The sequence below is a fragment of the Centroberyx affinis genome, unplaced genomic scaffold, assembly GCF_046629955.1.
Source record: "Centroberyx affinis isolate AG114_WGS23_722 - 3 ecotype Tasmania unplaced genomic scaffold, CSIRO-AGI_Caff_v1 ptg001246l_1, whole genome shotgun sequence".
Lineage (NCBI taxonomy): Eukaryota > Metazoa > Chordata > Actinopteri > Beryciformes > Berycidae > Centroberyx > Centroberyx affinis.
In genome coordinates this window covers 502,502-525,871 of record NW_027279757.1, presented here as the reverse complement: position 1 = coordinate 525,871, position 23,370 = coordinate 502,502, and the positions used below count along the sequence as shown (strand labels likewise).

Sequence of the window (23,370 nt, the reverse complement as noted above, 5' to 3'; positions counted from 1 at the left end):
GCATTTCAGTGTATAGCCCACACACAAATCTGTTTTCTTTGACTTCTTGGCTGGAGAACAACATCCTTCCACACTTGGTCCCACTGTGAAGAGCCATCCACGGTGACAAAATGTCAGCTGGTCTGTCTAACACATGGTCTGACTAAAACAATAATCACTGGTCCTCTCTGTCCTCACAGCCCGTAGTCCTGTGTGTGTATGTATGTGTTTATTCATTGTCTAACACTGTTGGTGTTGTGGGAATTTGTTAAGCACTCTGGGTATTCTATCTGGCAGAGATAAAAGGAAGATTATGCAGCTAAAGGTTATTGATTGAATGACGGGAAAAGGTGTTTAAGCAGGATTAGAGCCTTTGTAATACAGTTGCTGTCGCTTTATGCTGTTGCATCATAATTGGCTCCCCGTGTGTGTGTGTGTGTGTGTGTGTGTGTGTGTGTGTGTGTGTGTGTGTGTGTGTGTGTGTGTGTGTGTGTGTGTGTGTGTGTGTGTGTGTGTGTGTGTGTGTGTGTGTGTGTGTGTGTGTGTGTGTGTGTGTCTGTGTGTGTGTCTGCATCTGCTCGGCCATCTTATGCACCTCCTGCATGTGTGGCACTGCCATTGTGTCTCTGTATGAGTGTGTGTCGGGGACCTGTGTGGGTGTGTGCACGCTCGTACACGTTTGTAGTGTCACACCTGCTCCTGTACTCCCAAGAGGTGTGTGTGTGTGTGTGTGCGCATGTGTGGCCCTGCAGCTGGTCTCCCATCTCCAAGGTTGTTGGTGGACTAATTGCCTCTTATTATGTTCCGTCCCAATCAGAGCCCATTACTGTGGAGAACGGTGATGTCACTCTGGCCCAAGCTGGAAACCAGTAGAGGTCCATCCATTCAGACAAAGACAGAAGCCGTTTCCATCCAGTTGTCAAGCAAATTTTACACAAACCTTAGAAATGTCACAACAAATAAAATGTAAATTAGGCATATTTCCATCAGCTGGGTTGAAGCCAATAAGTAGGCTTCCTGTAAATCAAAAAAAGGAGGTTGTGGTTGACAGATATTCTACAGAAAACATTTCAGGATAAGCAGAGACACTTTTTAACTATTGCCATTTATTGGGCCGTTCATGCCAAGCATATGTCATTATTTATCCAACAAATGTGTCTCCATCACTGTTTTCTGCATAGTTTCTTTGTTGACAAAAAAAAAAAAATCTTTTCAAGCGGGCATGAAAAATTCTTTGCGACATTGAGGAAATTTGATTGAACTTTGCCCTTTCCATTCAGCTTTTCTAATCTGATACATAGCAATGAACAAAAAAATACTTGTAGGGGAGTTCATCCGTCTATCCAGAGACCTGCATAGCAATCATCCATCTATACAGACAGAGGACCATCCATCTGTCCATCCATCCATCATGCCCTCCGCTGTCTAATTTAGGAAAATGCTCTCTGCCCAGATGAGGCCTCTCATATTAAACTGGCAGGTGTTTCCCTCCCCTCCACACACACTCACTGCAGCATTAGAGATGAACTAATCAGTGGCCTTTCTCCATGCACAGCAGCCTTGCAGATGGCCAGGAGCCGTCTGTTGTAACTCCCTCAGCGGCCAAGCCAGACACAGATTGGGAGAAGTAAGTGTGTGTGTGTGTGTGTGTGGACAGGCAGCTAGCCCCATGTCTCCAGGGTGGGATCATATTTCCCCAATGTGTAATGAGGTATTGAGACCCCCAGTCATCTCAGCACTCGGTACCTAGTGCCACTAGAGCGTGGACCACAGGAGCGTCAGTGCTGGCTGGTGGAACAGAGAGGCCTGATGCAAGGCGTATGATGAGGCTCACAGCTTCGTTTCGTTTCTTTACTCACACATATAAAAATTTAAAAGAAAAGGATACAATTCATAATTTGCAAGTGAATGTGAAGGAGAATTGCCTAAAAATCCTCCAGGGGCTTGAAAAGTGGCATTCTCCAGGCAGCATATTACAGAAAATAATTACAGCAATGTAAAATACACAATTTGAATGTATCTATAAATAAGTTTAGACATAGTAAAAAAGGGTGACATAGTTCAGCATAGTACTTGACAACAATGCATCCAATATCACCCATCTGTTACACAAGTACAAAGAATCAGTTATAGTCATAAGACACACACACACACACACACACACACACACACACACACACACACACACACACACACACACACACACACCAATAATACTCATTCATAATACATGCAAGTATACACAAACACTATCATTAACAGACTAAGAGTAGACACTCATGTGATATGGCTTAGAGTTTTCATAAGACAAGAAAGATAAAGAAGAATATACACACAAATAATGGCAAGAAAAAAATCTGTTTTGCACATGGTTATGATGGCTTTACTGATGAGTCTATGTTTTTCTTCAGGTGCATTGTGTGTCCTCAAAATGCATGATCTCACATTATTGTGCAGTGCAAAAATGCTTGACACCAAAGATGCGGACAAAATAATATAAAAAAAAAACATGGATGTTGCATATTACCACTTTAAAGTCACAAAGAAATAGCATTTCACTGATGCCTTGCTTCTGGAATTTGAATCAGGATGTCGGGGCAGGACATAACGTGGGGATGGGCTGTTCAAGAGTGGGAGGGTTGGACCAGAGCAAACATGGAAAGAGAAAAGCCCATTGCATACTGTGTAGTTGCAGTGTGTGTTGTGAAGCAATCCCCTGTGAAATGCTTTGACCATAATCTGGGGACGCAACCATGGTGTCATACATACCATGTTGACACTCTGTCACTTTTCTGACACAGGTTTTATATGATGGAAGGGGTGGAGGGGATGGGGTGGAGGAGGGATTGTTCAAAAATCTGTGATGGTACAGTACACAATGACGTAATCACTAAGCATACAAAATTCCAGGAAGTAAAATACAAGAGAGAAAAAAAAGAGAAAAAGTCCATTTTCATTTCATTGTGACTTAAATTCTAGTAAGTGATTGAAATGAGCAATATTTTTTCGATAACCATACCATGTTGAGGCTGTGCGAGAGACACGTGAAACTAAGCACAACTTTGGCTCCCAAGGTTTTGGGAACGCAGGCAGTAAGAACGCCCTGGCAGTAATACAAGACAACAACAAAAAACCTCCATGTAGATCAGATGCGTAGCAGCGGCCTCTGCCTGCTCCCATCAGATACCTACACCTTTACCTCCATAGTAATCTATAATAGTATTTGACACTTTCTCATTACTGAATGTCATGAGTCATGTTTTAAGATGGCAAACTTGAAGTTAAAATGCTAGATGTTACTGTCCCGGTTAAAATAAACACGAAACCAACAATCTTCAGTCAGTGTACATGTCTCTTCGCTGAGCACATGAAGGGCAGATTACCTGGATGTGATTCACTGCTATCAGAGTGGTTTCCAGAGAAAGGCCTGTGCCTTCATGTCAAAAGCACTGATTGAGATTTCATGTGGGAGTAAGCTAATTGTAGGGTGTGCTTGCCTGACCAGCATTGTGCCGAGAAGCATTTCCTCTCTGCTATCTCCCCCCACACAGTATATGTGTGTGTGTGTTTGTGTGTGTGAGATGTTTCTCAACAGGTTATCTGATTTCCAGGGCATCTGTTGAAAAGGAAGGGGTTTCCAATGTGGGGCACACACAGCATCCTTACCATGTTGGTTTATATCCTCCTCTGAATGGGGTGTAGAAGTAGAGTTAATTTGTGTGTGTATAGTCCTGTGTTTGACTTGGTGTCCCAGTGCCAGATCTCACACACGTGTGCTGAGACAGTAGTGCGGAGCGTTTCTCATCCAGGGGTGTTTGCCAGATGTCTGGCCCCGTCGCCGCTGTGCAGCCCTGGCATCACTGCAGGCGTCTCACTGTGGAACTGCTGCCAAGCTCACAACAGCAAATTGATGTTGTTTTATGTTGCAACACAATCGCCCCCCCTGCCCATTTGAGTCGGGATGCGTTTTCAATTGTCATTCAGCGTGAGGTTGAGTGTCGTTTTACACATGCAGTGTTTGTTTTGTATGGATGACCCATGGTGACTTCCCCACTGTGTCAGTGGCTAGTATGGACTTCAGACTCATTTACTGTATCACAGCCTCGCACCTTTGTTTGCCTTTCTAATATCTTCAGCTTGGAACGCTTAGTTCAAAAGGCAGTGAGGAGAAAAGAATCCTAATTACAGAGTATCTGCTTTATAGCACATAAGGACATCAGTGATAAGACGAGCTCGGTTTGATATCGTTGTTGCATCTCGTCCAATAAAAAGATCTGGACCTGGAGCTCAAACAGCCACGACGTGTTAAACATGGCACAGCTCTCTTCCCCCAAAGAAAACCTCAGGGCAGCTGAGTTTTGCAAGACAGGTTTTTTGGGAAAAGATCCACATGTGGTATTTGATCAGGTTGCTACCGGACACATAAAGTGTTTTGGTGGATTATCTGTCCCATTTTTTTTATCCGGCTCTTTAGCAACAGGCCCATGCCACGTGTCCCGCGTGTTTGGTATTACATAAATAATGTTTTGATTTAGAGGAGGCAAGCTGTATGTGCAGAGCCGCACAGAACCTGACTGTACGTAGGTAGTTTTGAGTGGGCTCTTGTGGAAATGGCATTTGGACTCGGGTGGGCAGAGCGAGTCCTCTCCAGCATGTGTGTTGGCGTGATGGTGAGCTAGGTGAACCTAGAGAGAGATGATGAGATGATTGGGGAGGAAGGTGAAACAGCTGTGTGTGTCTGTGTGTGTGTGTGTGTGTGTGTGTGCATGTTCCCTTTTCCACCCACCTGCACAAAGAATAAAATGCAAATATAAATGCCAGTGCATAAAATTGAAGAATTCTGTGGCAGTGGCAATCATTTTATAATCAATAGCTGCATTTGTGGATACAGGTAATACTCTGTGTGACGCTCTTGCAGAGTATTACACACACATATTTTCATGTATACACACATACAGAGAAGTGGTCCTGGTCTCTTTATCTCCCCTAGAGCTTATGGATCACAGGAGAAAAACTGAGATAGATAATAGCTGCAAATTATTTGAGGTACAATGCTTGCTCTTTTTCCTTTAATACTATTTTCCTAGCATTTACTTGGCAAGATGTATTATTTTTCTATTTTAGTGGATTTAGGCAGGTTGTTTATATTACAAATTTCTTACACAGTATGAACCAGGCTCTGTTTTGTTAGATTTGGCATCTCAAATTACTCGGGGACCTGTGGCAATTATTAATAGAAAAGATATGAGTTCATCTGTTGTTTGCAGAGATATTGCATCGACCTGCCCATGGTTAAACAACACACGGATTAAACTTGCCCGTGCCCTCAGTCATTTATTGCTTTTGTGAGCGTAAGATTTTATAGGTTTTCTATTGTCTGTGATTGCCCAAAACCAATATGAAACCTCTCCATTCATAGTCAGAACAATGGCTATGGACCTTTTTATCTGTGTACACGGCTTACATAACCATACCTGACAAGCAAAACAAAATGGAGGCAAATTGATAAGATTGATTTCAGTTGAGTAAAACAACATAGGCCTACTTGGACCATGGAACCTTTAATCCATGACTCATTTTTTTCTGCCTAGTTCCTCAAATGTGCTCATATTTTCAGTAGGGGCCAACAGACAATATGTATAATGAGACCAATATTTTGGTGTTTTTTTACTGGGCTGGTAGTAGCATTGGTTAATTATAATATGTAATTATTATATTTTAAGCTTGTAAATGGTGATCGGTCCATAAATGAAAGTACTAATTGCGAAAAATCAGTTTCTTATCACTACTACTATAAATTTGAGAAACGCACCTTGGTAAACCTCCTGAACTGGAGGCTGTTATTAACTGTAACCACTGTATATTATAGCTGATGTTATGTCGATATGATCTGAAATCTTGGTTGGGATTCCCAAAAGCATCTTGGCACCAGCACCGCCTTTGTTCCATTTCAAATTAATTTATGGAAATGAGTGTAATTAAAAATACGATGACCCTCGAAATCTCGTCCCCTCCTAGAGTCACAGCCGACGTTCAGAAGAGCACATGTTGTTTCCTTTCATGGAGCTCTCGGGCTAACAGGGACCTCCGACCCGGGTTACGGTCGGGCCAGCGCCGTGTTTGCTTTTGTCATTGTTTACATTCCAAACTGGTACTTCCCATGACTCGGGGCCGCGGCTTAACATGGTCATTTAAAAAGCCTTCATCTCGCACTCCTGCCATTGAGGAGCGCCGCCGCGGTCATGGCGCGGCGGCGTGTGATCGTTGAGCCAAGCAAACTCTCAAACCGACTCGGAGTTGGTTGCTGCGTGTTGGATTGATTGAGGATTCAGTGGGCTGTGGCAGTTTGGCTGTGGAGAGATTTGTTTTTTTTATGGTTCAGTGTTGGTACCAAAAATGTTGCACTGTAACTCTACTAAAGTTTCCATAGGGCCCTAACTGTATTTTTGAATTTCCTTGGATGAACCAGTATCATTTTCCTCTTTTACCTCTAATATTTCCAACTGTTTATTTTACCCCTAAAAGAAAAAAAGTCCCCCCCCCCCAACCATATTCCCTTCATCTAGATCTCTTGGCCCTCTTCACCCCTCCTCGTTTCCTGGTTCGGAGCAGGGGTAGCGGCCACCCTCCAGTGTGGTGCTGATGCGGGCCCGCATTAGACTGCCAGTCAGACCCACAATGGCTCCGTCTGTTGTCTGCCTGGGTCCAGTTTGCTGAGCTGCAGCGTTGGGATCCTGCAGCGGTCCGTACAGGGTCACCCTGAGGCCACTGCTCCCTCCGAGACACGTCAAGTGATGTTGTGCTAAACTAGGCGACACAGTTTGTCTGTTTTGTATGCTGTCTTTGTGTAATGGTGTGTGTATATGGGGATTGGGGGAAGGGGGCAGTTTTGTGGTGATGAACTAAGCCCTAATTGTTTGTCCCCGAGTTCAGATTTCAAGATGACACAATTAAGACTGCCCAGATAAATTCCTGATGCTTTTGGCTGTAGAGTTTTCTTAAAAACAACAACACAGTAACGTTGTTTTCAGTAAAATGTCCAAGTGACTGAAAACAGATTAGATTGTGGTCAGCTGTGTGACCAGGATTCACTCTACGGTAAGCTTCTGTCTAATGATCATTCACTCTTTATAGCTTATCATTATAGATTCACAGTTGTGATTGTTAGTACATGAGTGCTTTGAGTATTTGTTTTTTTTCCCTGAAATTGTGGGCATTTCTAGACGTTAACCACGGCAGACTATACTAGGCTTAAACTAAACCAAGCTGTTATGTGCATGGTCTAGCATTATTCTAGTTGATAGATGTACGGTGTTCAGTCAGTCGTGTTCCACAGCAGTGCAGTTTGTTCCAATGAAGGTCAATAATACACCTGAGTGCCGAGATGTGTTTTGGGCAGCGAGGCCTCTGAGAGCATTAAGTGACCGGTGGAGCAGCGGCACGTCTACAGGAGGACGGCTGAGTCATGCAGAGCAGGACCAGGAGGGGAAGTCCTCGGGCCTGACGGGACTGGAGCTCTCTGGGCTAAAAAAAGCAGACTTATCCCCTCTGTTTCCAACATCCTGTGTATATGTGTGTGTGTGTGTGTTCTGGCAAAGAAGGCGAAGGGGGGTGGGGTTATCCCCTCAGAACACAAGCCAGTCACGCCAACACAATAATGTACTACAGACACACTCTCAATTGTCTGTAGGTTAAAGCCGTTAGCCAGCACCCTGGGGCGTTTCATTCCTCATCGTATGAAATCTCATCAGTCGGCCAACTCACTGAAGCTCTTTTAGTCCTTTTTAAAGGGCAATCAATGGGAGGGGGGCAGCTGAATAATCTGGTTGTTTCTGTGGCTAAATTTAATTCTGACCCCATAACTCTGTCTCTTTGGGGGGTTTTTTCTCCTATGAAGTGTGTTAGACACGCATGCACACAAACCTTCTGAAAGAGGCTCAGAAGAAGCCTTGCTTTGTGCGTTCCACTGCGGATGTTTTGCTACCTTACTCAGCATGGTTATTTCCCCTTGCTTTTTCAAGGATCAGACAAACAACTTGGATGTGTGCTTTCCCCTGCTGCGGAACGCTAAATTGCTGCACAGTAAAGTAAATTAAAGCCCTGAACCCCCACGAAGTCTGTCTTTGGGGTGGGTGGCATCAACGAGTAATTCAGCAGCAGCTTCTTAAAGGGAACTCCGGAGCACGTTAGATGAATTTGAGGAGATTTGGGGCAGCCCTGACTGTTTCACTTTGAGGGAGCAGAGCTATTCACATTACACATATTACACATTACAGTTTGAGAATGCTGTTGTGAACATAATACTATTGTTATTATGATCTTGTGTCAGATATTTATAGCTCTGCTCTCCTGTGTCCTAATCAAACTTCCCCTCGCCGCATGTTTTGTAGCAACGCACTGTCAAAAGCAGTATACAGATGGGCCACATCTGTTGGAGCCAAGATCCGTGCTCTGTGTGTTTATGTGTGTGTGTGTGTGTGTGTGTGTGAGAGAGAGCTCCCTGCCTACCCACACCTGCAGTTGAGGCATCAATCTCTGTGGCAGTACTCTATTGTGTGTGTGTGTGTGTGTGTGTGTGTGTGTGTGTGACTTAGTGCAGCACCCACCCACTCTCGCCACCTGGTCCTACGGCAGCAGGAAAGGGTTGCTTCCTTGGCTGCTCCATCAGCGGCAGGCGGATGTCCTGAGGCCGGCTGGCCTCTGGAGAAGCCAGATCACACTGAGATCACAGGCTACTGTACAGCCCTCAACCCCCATACACAAACACACAGCGTAGAAGCCAAGAAGCTGGCTGAATTTAGCACCAAACTGCAGGACAGCGATGATCCTTTTACAGCTGAAGAGAATAGAGTTGGGTACACAAATGAAGCTTTGCCCTTTTCTGTTGCGCTAAAATTTCAGTATGAAGCCTTGGCTAATCGCTTCTCAGTTAGAAAGACCAACTTTTAGTTTGGGCAGGGCCTGTCATCTCCTAGTAGCTGGGTGGGCTGTGCTCCAGCCCATACATTATTATAACTCCATTAGCATCTACAAATCATGTCTTCAAAGTGTGCTGGATCGGCTCTCAAAGTGCCCCACCCTTTTTAGATTCAGCTGGCCCCTCATCTCCTCCCCTGTCCCAGTTACCAGAGGTTGGGAGTAGAAAGGACCCAGGATGACTATTTCCTACCACTTACCTCATGCCAGTGTGGCTTTGCCTTCACCACTGCCACGTGCAAGTCCAAATTACAGCCTGCTGGCAGATGTGAAGGGGGTGTGCCAGGCACCACTCCTGGGCCGAGGCCTTCTCCCAGCCTGCCCCACCGCCCCGCCCCCCCCCCCCGCCCGGCTCCAGGCCTCCGCGCTCTGATCAGGGTGGCCTCGGGGGTTGTGGTCCCTCACTCGCCGGTTCCGCCGCCTTTGATGGTGACCTCTTGGTGCTTGGTCATGATTTTAACTTCCACATTGGGGAAACGCTGCATCCGTTTGCTGTTTGCAGCCCTTTGATGGTCTTAATGATTGCATGAAGCTGTGGCCACAGGGATGTTAATTATGTCTAATTCCGATTTCTCCGTTTCTCTCTCCTCCGTCTCTCTACCCTTTGTCGCAGGGCGTGTCCACAGTATAGATTTGATCTCAGTTGTGTGTTTTTTTTCATACATATTTTATAAACATGAGGGATGTCATGCAGAGTTTTGGTTGTGGCCCCAGAGGGTTAGGACATTCTTATTCATTCATGTCTATTCATATTGTGATTATGCCCATTCATATTCATATGACCAGCTGTGTGCGTTTGTGTCATTGAGCAGAGGTTCCTGGCAGAGGACCTCCCACTCCTATTCTAGACCCTCCCCTACTCCTGGTACACCCTTCTCCCCCCCCCCAGCCTGCCGCCCTCCTCTGGGGGCAAGATAATTGTGTGATGGTTTGCTCATTGTCAGGATCATGTCAGGCAGCGCGGCTGTTTGCACAAAGCCGACATCTGCTCCGCTGCCCTGCACTTTTCAGCAGTGACGTAATGTCCCCCGGCCCGTCTGGTCCACACAAAAGTGGAGGGGTAGCGTACAGGAGAAGGCTGGGGTGAAGGGGGGGGTGGGGAGGGAGGCTGAGGAAGAGGGTTGGGCTTGATTGACAAGGAAAAATGCTGGAGCGTTAGGGCTGCAACTGACTCTGCCCTCTCAGTATATATAAAGGGTATCATATCACTTCACAGGCTTAATAAGTAACTTCACCAGCTTGATAAGAAGGCACCGCTAAAGCAACAGAACGTGCATTACTCTTTTTTTCATGAGGGTTTGGTGCTGGAAGGCTCGGGCTCGGGGCTGGAGGAGAGGGTGGGAGGGGGGCGCTGGTGGCCGGGGCGGCGGGGTCTCTGGTCCAGAACGCTGTGTGATGGTGCAGAACCCGAAGCTCCATTAGCCAGCCTGAGCTTTGACTCGGCACTGTGGCCTGGAATGCATTCATCTGGCCATCCATCTCTGGCCCCTACTCTCTCATGGCTGCTTACTCGCAATCAACCGCTTTTTGCATCAGAGGTCAGCGGCAGTTCAGCTTTGTGTGATTATACTCTCCCAACTTACGCTCCTAGCCACAGTGACTCCACTAATATATTTATACCTTTCGTTGCCTTGCCTCAAATTAGATTTAGACTACACTTTGGGTTTCTTTTTCCATGTCTGTGTGCATTTGTCATGAAGTTGCAGTACATAAAACATCATTATGCATTTTATTCAGTATACTGACTCATAAAGAACATCTTTCCCAGAAACGGCTTTGAAGCCTGCCTAACCAGTTCTGTAACTTGTAGTGTACTTGGCCAGCTTAGTTTGGCTGCAGCTTTGCTTGTACAAGTTGGTGCAAAGTTGATGAACTCGCCCTGTCTGTATTGTGTACAAGTCAAGATATATCCCATGTTAGACCCAGCTATAGGCGTGTGAAAGTCCCTGTCTGAAGCTGTAGGCGTCAGGCATTCCTACAGTCTAGGACACTCGGTGCATATAAATAATTAATGACATTACTCACAAAATTGGGAACCTTGGAGTGCCCCCCCCCCTCCCCGGGCAAGGAATTAGGCCAAATTAGACACTTGGGAGAGGCTATTTTGATGCATTCCTCCAAAATGACCCCGAGCTATGTTTACACTGTACTTAATGTGAAACATACTTATGATTGTCGATCTTAACATGTTATTTGGAAGAGGGGTGGGGGGCATTTTTGATGGTTTGAAATTACCAGTATTGAGTGACATGTTAAAAGAAAAAGGAGAAATTTGCTGTTTTCTTCCCCCACTCCTAGAGCTGGTAGGAATTCATTGTCTTGCTCAAGGACACTTCAGCAGGGCGGATGCTTGCAGTCACAGGGGCTTGAACCTGAGCCTTCTGGTCCAAGCATGATCTCCCTACTTACTACGTTTCCCTGCAGCTCACTTTGCCTTCAGTTCTGTGATGTCTCCACCAGCGCAGACAGCTCACTCCTTAATGACAGCATAGCTCCTCGGGGAGGTCTCGCAACATATGCCAAATCCACTTTACCTTGTCTCAAACTATCACCGTATTTTCTCAACAGAGAAGAGCTTTTGCGTCTGTCGAGAGGAAAAAAGGGGAAGCTACATGCAGCATTTCCCCACAATCACAGCTATTATTAGTGGTGGCTTTGGAAAAAATTCCTAAGTAATGAATGTCAAAGTACAGACAGGGGGAAAACGGGACATCTAGCGGGCTAATTTGAAGTCTCGTGGGCTGTTTGGAGGAGAAAGTTGGAACCCTGTTCCTGCAGCACTGTAGATAACTGTTTCCCTGCCAAATGGGAGCTGTAAAGAGATATTGCTTTAGCCTCACCCTATAGTGTTCCTCCTCTATGGGCGTTTCACATTGAAATCATAGACCACCGCCCTGCCCAGTATAAGAAGCTGCCATTGCAATATGACCCTCCACACCCTACTCCCAAACCATTCGTTCACATAAAGAGAGCTGCACAATAACAAATCATCTATTGTTTGGGAATCCACTGGTGGTGAAACAGCAATAATCTGTCCCACTTTCCCATTGTATCACTGTCCTGGAATGTATGTGACAATGGGCTGAACAAACCTTTGTCATTCAATCAACATGAAATGATGGAATGTTATTTCACATTTTCATTGAACAATGTCATTATTCAAATTGTTGCCAGCAAATATGATTATAGCAGATTCAGCTAGTTAGTTAGTTCGTTTACATACTCGTTAGTTTACATACACACTCGTATCAGAAGATTTTGACATGTTTCAAGCATATAACTGTTGCTTGTTGCACAAGCTTTTGCAGCATTAGTTTTGGAGATCGAGCAGGAAATGGTCAATATTCCAAACAATTAAAGCCAAATCCCAAATGCGAACCAGCCAATGCAGCTAAATAAAGCTACAAGTCACTTAAGCAGTCTACTGGCTGTCCCACAGATGCGACCTAGTTTCCGAAAAAAGCCACATGCTATTGATTAGGCGAGTGGCCATGTGGCCTGGCACAACAGCATGCCATCTATCTGAACTTGTACTACCCCCATTACCTCCCCGTCAACCCAGAAATATCCTGGATGATCAAAGATGTTCTGGAAACTACAACTCAGTCACTTTTCTGTTTTCCTATGCCAGATATTCACATATGCAGGAGAACATGGTCTTGGAAATAAGCACACTTGAACATGAAGCTATTATGTAAGGCAGGCAGCACAGGCAAAGCGCCTCTCACTTCCTCTCATCACAGAAAAGCACAATTTCAGTAATCAATTCTATTGTTGGTGGTGCAGTTCTTTTAATCTCTGTGATGGCGGGGTGGGGAACACGTAATGTTAATATGACAACCAACATCCTCATACTTGTCCCTCTGTGTTCCAGCTATGCCTTGGCAGATGAGGCCTACCGCTCACTAAGGGACCAGGACAAGGACCAGTGCATCCTCATCACAGGGGAGAGCGGTGCTGGGAAAACCGGTAAGTCATGAATAACTTCAATAGAACACGCACATCCAAAGGTTTTAACTACAGGTGCTGTAGTGTGAGTCCGCACACTTTTACTACCAGTACTACTGCTGATGCTGCTACTAAACCTGTGTACCAAATTTCATGACGTTCGGGGAAAAAACACAGACGTGCTGACCATTATATTACAGGTTTTACCACATCCTTAGGAAGTCTAGTGCCCCCAGTGGTCATTTTGTGTATAATTCACATCCAGCTATTCATTCCTATGCTGACCTACTGCTCAGGCAAGGCCAGCCACCCATATTAGCCAGATGGTGGCCTAGAGTGCAAACTTTTCCCATTTCAGCATATATCAGTCCATAACATTAACACAAGCCCTCAGCCCAGAGATGAATCTGGATGAGTCTAGATCTACCCTTAAAGCTGGATGGCAGTTTTGTTTTGGGAACACAAGTGTCATGTTTGTTCCTTAAACTTGAGCTAGACTCTATGCTGACCCGCATATGCATTGCATGTAAAATGATAGCAGTAGACAAATCACAATGGACCAGCGGTATAAAGCTGGCGGTGTCCTGGTTGGGTGACATTACCAGCCTTGCAGAGTACACAGTCCAAATGTCAACATCCACACTTGGCAGTTAGGAAACTCAGAAATGCAGTGTTCATGCCCTTGGTCCCTTTCTTCTGTTAGTTCCTAATATTTTTGAATAGAATACAATTCTGCATACCATACAGAAACCCTGGAGGAATGGATTTTCCCCAATTCTTAGTCTGCCATGTTGGCAGTGTTGCGTTCCAGGCCATATTGAGTTGGCAGAGGACAAACTGTTGGAAAGCAGCCGCAAGATACTTTATAGAATGATATCATCCTGTACAGCAGACACACACAGATACTCTTACACAGAAATGTAAATCTTATACCTTGCTCTTGTCATACGAGGTTGGCTGATTGTTTGCTCCCATCAAAGCTATCGACTATCACAGAGCTATCATTGAGGTGTAATGCTAGTTTATTTGGTTCCACTAGTTCAATTCATGTCTCATTTCTGCTTTGATAATAAGAAACCATTGTTGAGATTTCTTTAAACACTACTGTTTGTCAGTGTGACTTTTGAAGTCTCCAGAAATGAAACGGGCGCTATACTGTTTGATGTTGTTCCCTCATTCGTGGTTCCGCCCCAAGGCCCTTTTTCATCATAGCACTGCAGTTATTGGTGCCTAGACTTGATGTTAATGGGAATCTCAGTCTGAACTCTAACCATGGCCAGTTGTCATCTGCCACGCTGGATGTGCATGTGTTTGCCAGGTTATGGCTCTATAAAGTGCGGTAGGGAATGATTAACGCAGTGTCACTTCACTTGACTCATCTCCATTTGGTCCCCATTAAAACTTGAAACGCATGGGCTGCATCTCAGCAGAGTGGGAACGCTGATACTTGTGTTTACAGCAGCAGTGATCCCACGTCCCTGAAATGGCTGTATGGTTAGTTATTTTTTTGTGCACCCGCAACCTCTCATGAGTTAAGAAATATCCACTCCTGGAAGCTGGTCAGCCAAGTCAAGGAGATGAAGTTGAATTTCAGTAGAATTTGAGTAGTTTTGTAGAGGAATGAGGCCAACCAAAATGTGCCTGCTTCTCCAGTATGGGGTCACCGGCACTCATCTCTTGCTCAGTGTTTGTAATAATCTGTCTAGCTGTGGTTTGTTCTGTTGAATGAAAAACTGTGACAAAGGAAATGATCAGATGCCAGCATACTCTCCAGGAGATGCTGCATACTTTTGCTGTCTGAGAGATGACCGAGAAAGCTTTATTTTGCTGTTCTAAGAGATAAAAAATGTCATACAGTGCATACCTTTGTTACTCAGCAAAACTATCCACCTTTTTATCACAGTAGTTTTTTTTCTGCAGCCACAATTGTTTGGTCTATCACCTTCTAGCCCAGCATGTCCCATAAGGAACGTAAGTGTGTCTGGACCCGTTTCTGTGCCCTGTACCCTCATCAGCAGTCTGTGCCAGTAACTGCTGTCAAGCCCTTCTCTATCCTGCCTTGGCACATCTCAGACATCATCAGTTCTGGGTCACTGTTGTCTCACTGGACAGGAGAGATGATCCAGACACCCTCATCCTACAAGGCATGTCATGTTGTACCAGACAGCAAGATATCCTATAAGCCTGTGTCACTATTCCCATCCAGAAAATGATTTTCGGATTCTATTTTCTAGTGGTGTAACGAACCATAGTTGATCTGTGATCCGTACGGATTCCCCCCCCACGGTTCGGCGCGCTTGTGAACCGCGGATTAATTGCAAAGTTTAACCATCATAGTGTGAAATACAGTTTTACTGCCGCTGTTACTTTTTAAAGTAATAATTCCTTAAATCTTAATGCAGAGTTGCAGTGAAAAATACAGACAAGACAGATGCGTGCTGTGTTTTACTCTGAAGCGCAATGATTGCGTTAGGGAAGAAAAAAAAAGTGTGGAGTGTGAAATCCCGTAGGCTGTGACTTCGGGCATTTTCAGTGGTGTAACTGGGAAACTGGGCAAACAAGATTGTGATGTTTATTTCAACTTCGGCAATATGCCGCCTTCCCTCCGACACACAGCTCCGCTCGGAGAAGCTTTAGTCTGTTTGCCTGTCTGTGGCATAGCCTTCAGTGTTGATAGGCTATTACTCGTGACGTGTAACCAAGATGGTGCTGTGGGCGGGACATTAAGTGCGACTAAAGCGCGACGATTAAGCGTCCACTAATCAGAAGGTCGGTGGTTCGATCCCCGGCTCCTCCAGTCCGCATGTCGAAGTGTCCTTGGGCAAAATACTGAACCCCAAATTGCTCCCGATGGTTGCGCCAGCACCCTGCGTGGTAGCTTGCCGCCATCGGTGTATGAATGTGTGTGTGAATGGGTGAATGTAGGCATGTTGTAAAGCACTTTGGATAAAAGCGCTATATAAATGCAGTCCATGTACCATTTACCATAATTCAATTCAATACTTTATTGCCATGTCAACACAGTTGATAGGAATTTGCCTCAGTGCAGCTCTTAAGAACAGACACAAAAACACACACATAAGTAAATAAAATATATAAAATAAGAACAGCAAAAACAGTTATCACATTTATACATTCAAACATACATAATATGGTTAAGTCCTAAAGTGCTACATGCCTTTTAAAGTGCTTGTTGCTTTGTGCTGCTACCTACCTACCGATCTGACAAATGATCGGATCCGTGACTCAAAACCGTGATATGATCCGAACCGTGAGTTTTGTGATCCGTTGCACCCCTACCATATTCCCATTTTCGACACACACACACTCTCTCAGAGCCTTCTGAGTCTTCTCGGTCCCAACATGAGAAGGGATTCAGGGTGAACAGGGGCTAATTTCAGCAGAGCCAAATTAAGGTTTGGTTCTCATAAGCATCCTCCCGGTTCCCAGTGATGTCAGTAATATTGATGATGCTAACTTGATGTAATAATGGTAACCATCTGACGAAACAAGGTGGGTGTTCGTTATGAGGTGTGTGAAATGGGGCCTCCTCCACTCTCCACTCTTCACCCAGACTAAATGAGTGCTCCACACCCTGTCCATGATGGGGCTCTGGAGGGATGATGTAAGGGGGAATTTTTTTTTTTGGGGGGGGGGATGGGGTGGATATGTCACACTTGTTCCTCAGCCATGTCTAGCAGAGGCCTTGACCTAATATTTGTGTGTGTGTGTATGTGTGTGTTCCAGAGGCCAGTAAGCTGGTGATGTCATACGTGGCGGCGGTGTGTGGGAAGGGCCAGGAGGTGAACAAGGTCAAGGAACAGCTGCTGCAGTCCAATCCCGTACTGGAGGGTGAGTGAAGGGCCCTGCCCGTTCTGTCTGGCTGGCACGATACAACAGAGTCCAAAGAGGCTGCAGCCCTAACAATACATTTGGGATATCGCACCCACTTATTATGATTACATACTGATGCAGAATTAAAGCAGAAATCGTAGAAAAGTCATCTGGAAATTGTTTTCTGGGCATGCAAATTTCACCCCACTACTCTGCTATGATATATGTCCAAAACATTTTGGAACTGTCGTTTTGTTCATAAACATGTTTGTCTGGTTTGGGAGAAAAATGGTGAACCTCAAGCATACTCGTAGATCTGGGTATCCTCAGAAGGAGCAGTGATCCCAAAAATACATTTCCTCATCGCAAAATTCCTGAGTGATAGTTTTAGCTAACTGAAGATATAGGATCTCTAAATCAGAGATTAAACTGCAACAACAACAAAACATAACCTTTGGATAGAGACACTGACGAATTTTAGTTCCGATAATATGACACAGAATGATTAGCAAAAAAAAATATGCAGGAGCCCTGTAAAACTTTCATTCAGTCATGCTTTTCTCAGCATATCCCCAGTAATACCACACATAGGGGAAAAGCCCCCCCCCTCCCCACGCGGCTCAGCGCTGGCACAGGAACAGCTGTGTTTTAATTGGGGGCAGTAGACAGGAAATGCCCGTGAATGATGGAGCTGTGTGCCCGGGGTTGAGCTGCCGCAGAGCCCCGGCACATCTGTAAGAGTTTAGCTCCTGCCGATGTAACGGCCCCGTACGCTAGAGCGAGGCTGAGAGCGGAGCGGCCGTCCTGCTGCTCACAATCATAATGTAATCTCTGTCATGCTCTCGCTCACTCTGGAACTCTTTTGCTTTTGCTCTCTTTTCTTTTTGTATTTCTCGCTCTCCGATTCCTCTGTGGCTCTCGCTCGCTTTTTACTTTATCTCTTTCAGTCCCTTTTATAATTTTCGGTCCTTCTCTCTCGCCCTCCGGCTGCCGTCGCAGCAGACTAGCGGCCCACACACTCACATTAACAATGGACTTCACTTCAGCACGCGTTAATCAGCTATTATCAGCAATTAAGCACTGTTACTGATGGCGGTGTGCACGCTAATAGCATTTTAATGTAAAAATGTGGTTGGAACAGAATGGAGAGGGGCCTAGATTGGGGAAGAGTACAATAGTAAATGGTTCACTCATGCACAAAAGACGAGGTCTATATGTACACGCTTGTTCATGACGCATTCAAGGTGCTCATAAAAACGAAAGTATTCATAGTCAATAACGCCTTTGAACATTGTTTACTATTGTTTATTCATAAGCGCGCGCACACACACTGAAGCATTTTGACTTCAATGTGGCGTGACTGCTAGGTTCAGCCCGTCCTAAGCCTGGAAAGCCCCAGTGCTTTGCTTAATCCATACAGCATTATGTGGCTTCATCAGCACAAATGGCTTTGAGATCTGCTCGTTACATGATTGACAGCAAGCTGGAGTGAAGGCACAGCGTTCAGGATCATTAATAAGTTCAGGCGTACTTGGAAACAGGCTTTCATCTCAGTCTTTATGAGCTATGACCACATAGATGTATTACTGTGTCTGTATTACACATGTTTTTTCTAATATGTCCAATTATGATTTTCCTCCTTTTCAGCTTTTGGAAACGCAAAAACAGTGAGGAATGACAACTCTTCCAGATTCGTAAGTATCCTCTTTACCACTGATGTGTGTCATTTGATTAGATGAGCGCTCCCCTAATAAAGGCCAAAGGCTTTATTTGCTGAGGATTATGCACAGCTAGCTTTTGATCCAGACGTCAGCATAATCAAACAAAACCTGCCTGTCGGTTATTGTCTTTTCTTCTCTCTTTGTTTTGTCTCTATTTACTTTTTCTCTTTCTCTTGTCTCTACTTTTTCTCTTTCCTTCGAACTATGCCCCACAGTATTTCTTTCTTCCTTGCTTTTCTTTGTTCCTGTCTACATCCTCCTCTATTTCTTCTTCTATTTCCTGATAAGGGTGTGGGTGTCACCCCCTTTTTTCTTTTTTTTTCTTTTTATTGGGATTCCATTTGGGATTCAGACCACATGACTGATGTTGCTGCAATCATATTACATGGAAATAACCGTTGCAATGACTTGGAAGTGTTTACGCATTCAAACTCATTTGAAGCTGTCAAGACGCCATGATGGAAGTTTTCTGTTGACTGATACATTTGAGTTCAAGTTTTACAGCAAACCAAACATTGCAGACCCAAAACCCAGCATGCAGTTGTATTCTGCAATGTCATTATGAGTTGTGATCACAAAATAACTCATGCTGAAACTCACGCTTAGTTTGTTTTACTTGAAATTTTTCATTTCCTACACTTGTCTATGGGTATTTCTGTCTGTCTTTGTGATGATGTCAGAAATCAGGAAGTCAAAGAAATTGGGGTTCATTGCCAGAGTTTCCAAGTAGTATTACTTGAAACTGATGTTAATGGTATTTTCTAGTAGGAAGCTTGTATCTACCTTCCCATATGATGTGAATGCAGCATGTGTAGCCTTTATTATGACACACACACAGACACAAAGTGACACCAAGCAGTTACAGTAACAGAGCTGAGCGCAGCACAGGGTGGAAACTCGGGACAGTCCTAACCGTTTTGGCAGCCACAACTAGATGTCTGCAACAGGTCTCTTCCAAGATATTGCTGTGTTTGAGGAAGCCCTTACTGCATTTTATTCTGCCAAGATTTCCACTCCCGTCTTGTGTTTTCCTAAGGAAGAATGACTAAAGAGCTCCTGATGTGTCCACCCCCGTGTCTTACGCCAGACCGGGCGTCATCTCGGTTGCAGCACAGTTAATATAATAATAATAATAATATTGCGCTCCATGCAGAATAGCCTGTGTCTGTGCTAGTGCGCAGGCATTGTTGGAGGCGGAGGGGCGATTTGACTGCAAACTCTGATTCCTCTGATGTCCTTTGACCTACGCTGCCGCTCATCAACTACACACTGTGGCCGAATGCCAGAACAAACACTAGGCTGTCACTTTGTCCCTCTCCACTGAGTTGGCTAACACGTAACAAGAAACCAAACTCTTTTGCTTTGTGCTAGTTTTCTACTTTTTGCATCTCTTTTCCATGTTTTTCCACACACAATTCACTTTGACAAGGTAGCACTTGTTTAACACTTAAGTTTCAAGCTCTTCCCGTTCCTGCCCCTGTACTGTGGTTTGAGGATGACAAAGCCGAAGAAACCCGATGAGTGTAGACGGAGACGGCATCATAGGAATGATTCAACGTCCGTCTCGGCGTCTCTGCAGAGAGCATTTCATCGGAGACCCTAGTCCAGAAAATCAGTTGATTTCCAGACACTGGCAATATGGAATGAGACATTTCATTTTTGGAGAACATGCTTTTGTCAGGGAGCTATTCTCACGCTTGCTGGCAGTCCAGAGTATCCAGGGAGGCCCGCTGGAAGCAGCAGTCTGGTTCAGATTCCTCCCTGACATCATCACATCACAGCAGGCATCCCACTACAACTTGTGTTCATTTCAATTTTGTGACATGAATGTTTAGTTTGCTGTGGACTTTTGCAAGACTAGTCCAACTAGGTTGAAGAAATCCCAATCGATCCCAACTAAAAAAAAAGTCAAATCAAAAATCATTCCACTGCTGCTGTAATGCTAAGGAATTTTTCCCTAGTATCGCTATAATGGCAATTTGGTATGCCAGCCAATACCAGCTAGCAGCCAAAGTGCCAATCCTTTATCCCAAGTCTTTCTTTTTCTGTTTTTGCACCATATGCCATCTTCCATGTGCAGTGGCACTGATGAAGCTGTGCAACATAACACCTGTCTGTCCCAATGCTCAGGCTTACAGGTAGTCATAACAGGGAGTATTATAAAGGAGCATGACCCTGACCTGTTTATATTTAGGTAACCTTGGAATAAACCGCTGGACAAGGACCTCAGGCCTCGCCACTGGATGCCAGTTAGCCATAGTGCATCACCTATGAATCAAACGGATCAAACTGTCACTTCATTTTGCAGAGGGCGGCAGACTTATTGAGTTTGGCTTCAGCCCTCTCGCCAGTTGAGCTCGGCCTGTTCTGAGGGCCTGTCTGCTTATAAATAAAGGAGAGAGGGAAAAAAATCAAACTGCCCCACACACAGGACTCACTGTTCTAACTTCCGAGCTTCAAACAGAAGGAGAAAGCGGGGCTGAGATGGTTTGTTTTACTCTTCCAACAGAGAGAAAGAGGAGGGAAAAAAAGGTAATTTCCTCCACAGAGGCCAGATATTTCATAGCAATTCTATTTGTGATTGGCAGCTGGTTATATGAATACATCTATCGCCCGGAGGCTGTGACTTTTATGGAGTTTGAGGGGAAAGGACTGTAATTGGGTCTTCAAGGGCTTGTGTTTCACTGCGGGGTGCAGAAATTCTCGCTGTGAACTCTCGCCTCTTTTGTCATCAAGAGGTGGGCCAGGGACTCAATTAATCCCACTGGTCCATTTTACTTTATTTTGGCAGTGTGGCAGTGTGGCCTAGAGGCTAGAAAAGGTCATTGCCTTGGTAAGATGAGACCACTCTTTTCTGTTCGTCTTTCAGAAGCCTATGATAATCTATGATATGATAATCAGGGTGTTTTGGTTTCAGGAAGTTCTCTACTAACTGCTGCGTTCTGGTCCACAGGGGAAGTACATGGACATCGAGTTTGACTTCAAAGGAGATCCTCTGGGTGGAGTCATCAGCAACTGTGAGTATTATTGGGTGGAATGTCCCTTTTATAAAATGGTGTGTCCTAGTAAACCCTTGTTAAAAAAAACTTTTCTTCCTGTAAGTGATTGCGCAGGAATGATTAATGGCACAGACACAATCTTCACTCACTCTCACGCTTTCTCATACAAGACAAGTTCCTTCCTCTTCTGATATCTTTATGAACCTTAGACCGATTGCTGCGCTGTCTCCCAGTGACACAATTAGCTCAGTTAAACATCAAGCCATACAGGCATCCCACTTTGAGGATGGCTTGTCACATACACACTAACCCCACGTAGCCATACCTCCAGCTCGGACGACGGAGGTTTGGAGAAATTCTCGTCTTAAAATGGGGGATAAGAAGACCCTGCTGAGCCAAAGGCAGCGTTAATTGGCTCTGGGTTTGAAATGGGTTTCTCGCACTAGCTCCTGGAAACGGCGCCTCCGGTTTGTTTTTCTGCCCAGGTAGAAAAAGTTTCCATCATTATTGCTGTTAAGATTTCTCCAGACTTCTGTAGTTTGAGCCGGAGTCGTGGCTATGCGAGGTTACATGCACACAGACATTCACATACACATGCATGCATGCACACACACACACACCATATAAGATAACATGCTGTGAGAGGGTCAATCAAAGCATACCGGTATCCTGATGCATCCTGCTGCCCCATCAAAGTGAGCAAGGGAGCTAGATCAATAGTTTGATTTTGTTCCCAGTCAATGGAGGGGTGAGTGGCACAGCACTAAAAACACACTGTGCACTGGAACATGTCCGACACTCCCTCTATTTAAAAATGCCCAAAATAATTTGGGCATGTAATGTAATATAATTTAAACATATTTCTGTCTTGTTCCTCGTATCCATTCTTCCTTCATTCAGATTTTCAGTCTAGGTAGCACCTTTTCTATCAAGTATTTAGGATTGATTAATGCTCCATTCAAATTAATCGGCGACATTTACGGACTGATTAACGAAGACATTCCACCCACTCACTTTTCTCCTCTCAGCCCTTTTTTTTCTGTTTTGGTTTCATCTTGCCTCTGTTCACACTGTTTTGTCTGTGCTGAGTTTTCTGCCAGAGGTCACGGAAACAAAGAGAGGCGCTTATGGCGGAGGCACAAATGAGCCTCTGTCAGTCAGTCTGTTGAGTTAGTCCAACACAAGGAAATGTCTGAAGGAGAGCCACGGACATGTGACTGCTTCAGACGGGGCTGGCTGGCTGTCTGGACAGATGGATGGATGTGGATGTTCCTGGAGGGCAGGGCCGGTTGGCTTGCTCTTTGCCTCTTAGCTCATGCCTCCTTTTCTTCCCCTCTTTCTGCAGCCTCTGGGCCCACAGCGCTTTCTATAACGGAGATAGAAAAACAAGAGCCTAAGACTAACTGGGCACGGCAGAGTCGCTGGATAGAGAGAGGAGCATCAGCTATAATTTTTGTGATGCCAATGCTCAGTAGCTTTGGTAATGATAGTGTGGTTAAGCTCAGAGCTTTTGGCAGCCGAAGAGCCAAAGCCTTTAGTCAAAACACCACAACAGGATATGGGGGCCTTTTTTGTACCCACACTGCTACTTTAATGTATGTTTGCTTATCTAAAGGAGCATATCCTGAACGCAGCATGCCACAAATACCGTTCAGGATGCTTTACAGCAGGCATGTGAGAGCTGGCTAGCTGTGGTACTAAAAAGCAATAACAAGAAGACTGAGCTGTTTGGCTGTACAAAAGGTGGAAGGTCACGTCAGAGCCCCTTAGGGCGAGAATGTCTCTGAAAACTCTTCATCGAACCCCCCCGTGCCCCCCCCCCCCCTCATATTATGTTGTGTTGGAGCCTGCTTGCAGATGGCTATCTGCACAAAGCAAAACAGGGATTAAGTGTATTAAAAATACACACATTT

General features: G+C 44.9%; 1 protein-coding gene across 3 annotated transcripts in view; it reads left to right on the top strand.

Annotated features, from left to right (window-relative positions):
* Window positions 1-23,370, top strand: part of myo1b (myosin IB) — a 71,045-nt gene that overhangs the window by 21,744 nt on the left and 25,931 nt on the right. For all 3 annotated transcript variants that reach the window (XM_071524899.1, XM_071524901.1, XM_071524900.1), the window contains 4 exons: window positions 12,830-12,924; window positions 16,651-16,755; window positions 18,385-18,431; window positions 21,412-21,475. In XM_071524899.1, the coding sequence (XP_071381000.1) occupies window positions 12,830-12,924; window positions 16,651-16,755; window positions 18,385-18,431; window positions 21,412-21,475 (311 nt within the window). The remainder of the gene's footprint in view (window positions 1-12,829; window positions 12,925-16,650; window positions 16,756-18,384; window positions 18,432-21,411; window positions 21,476-23,370) is intronic.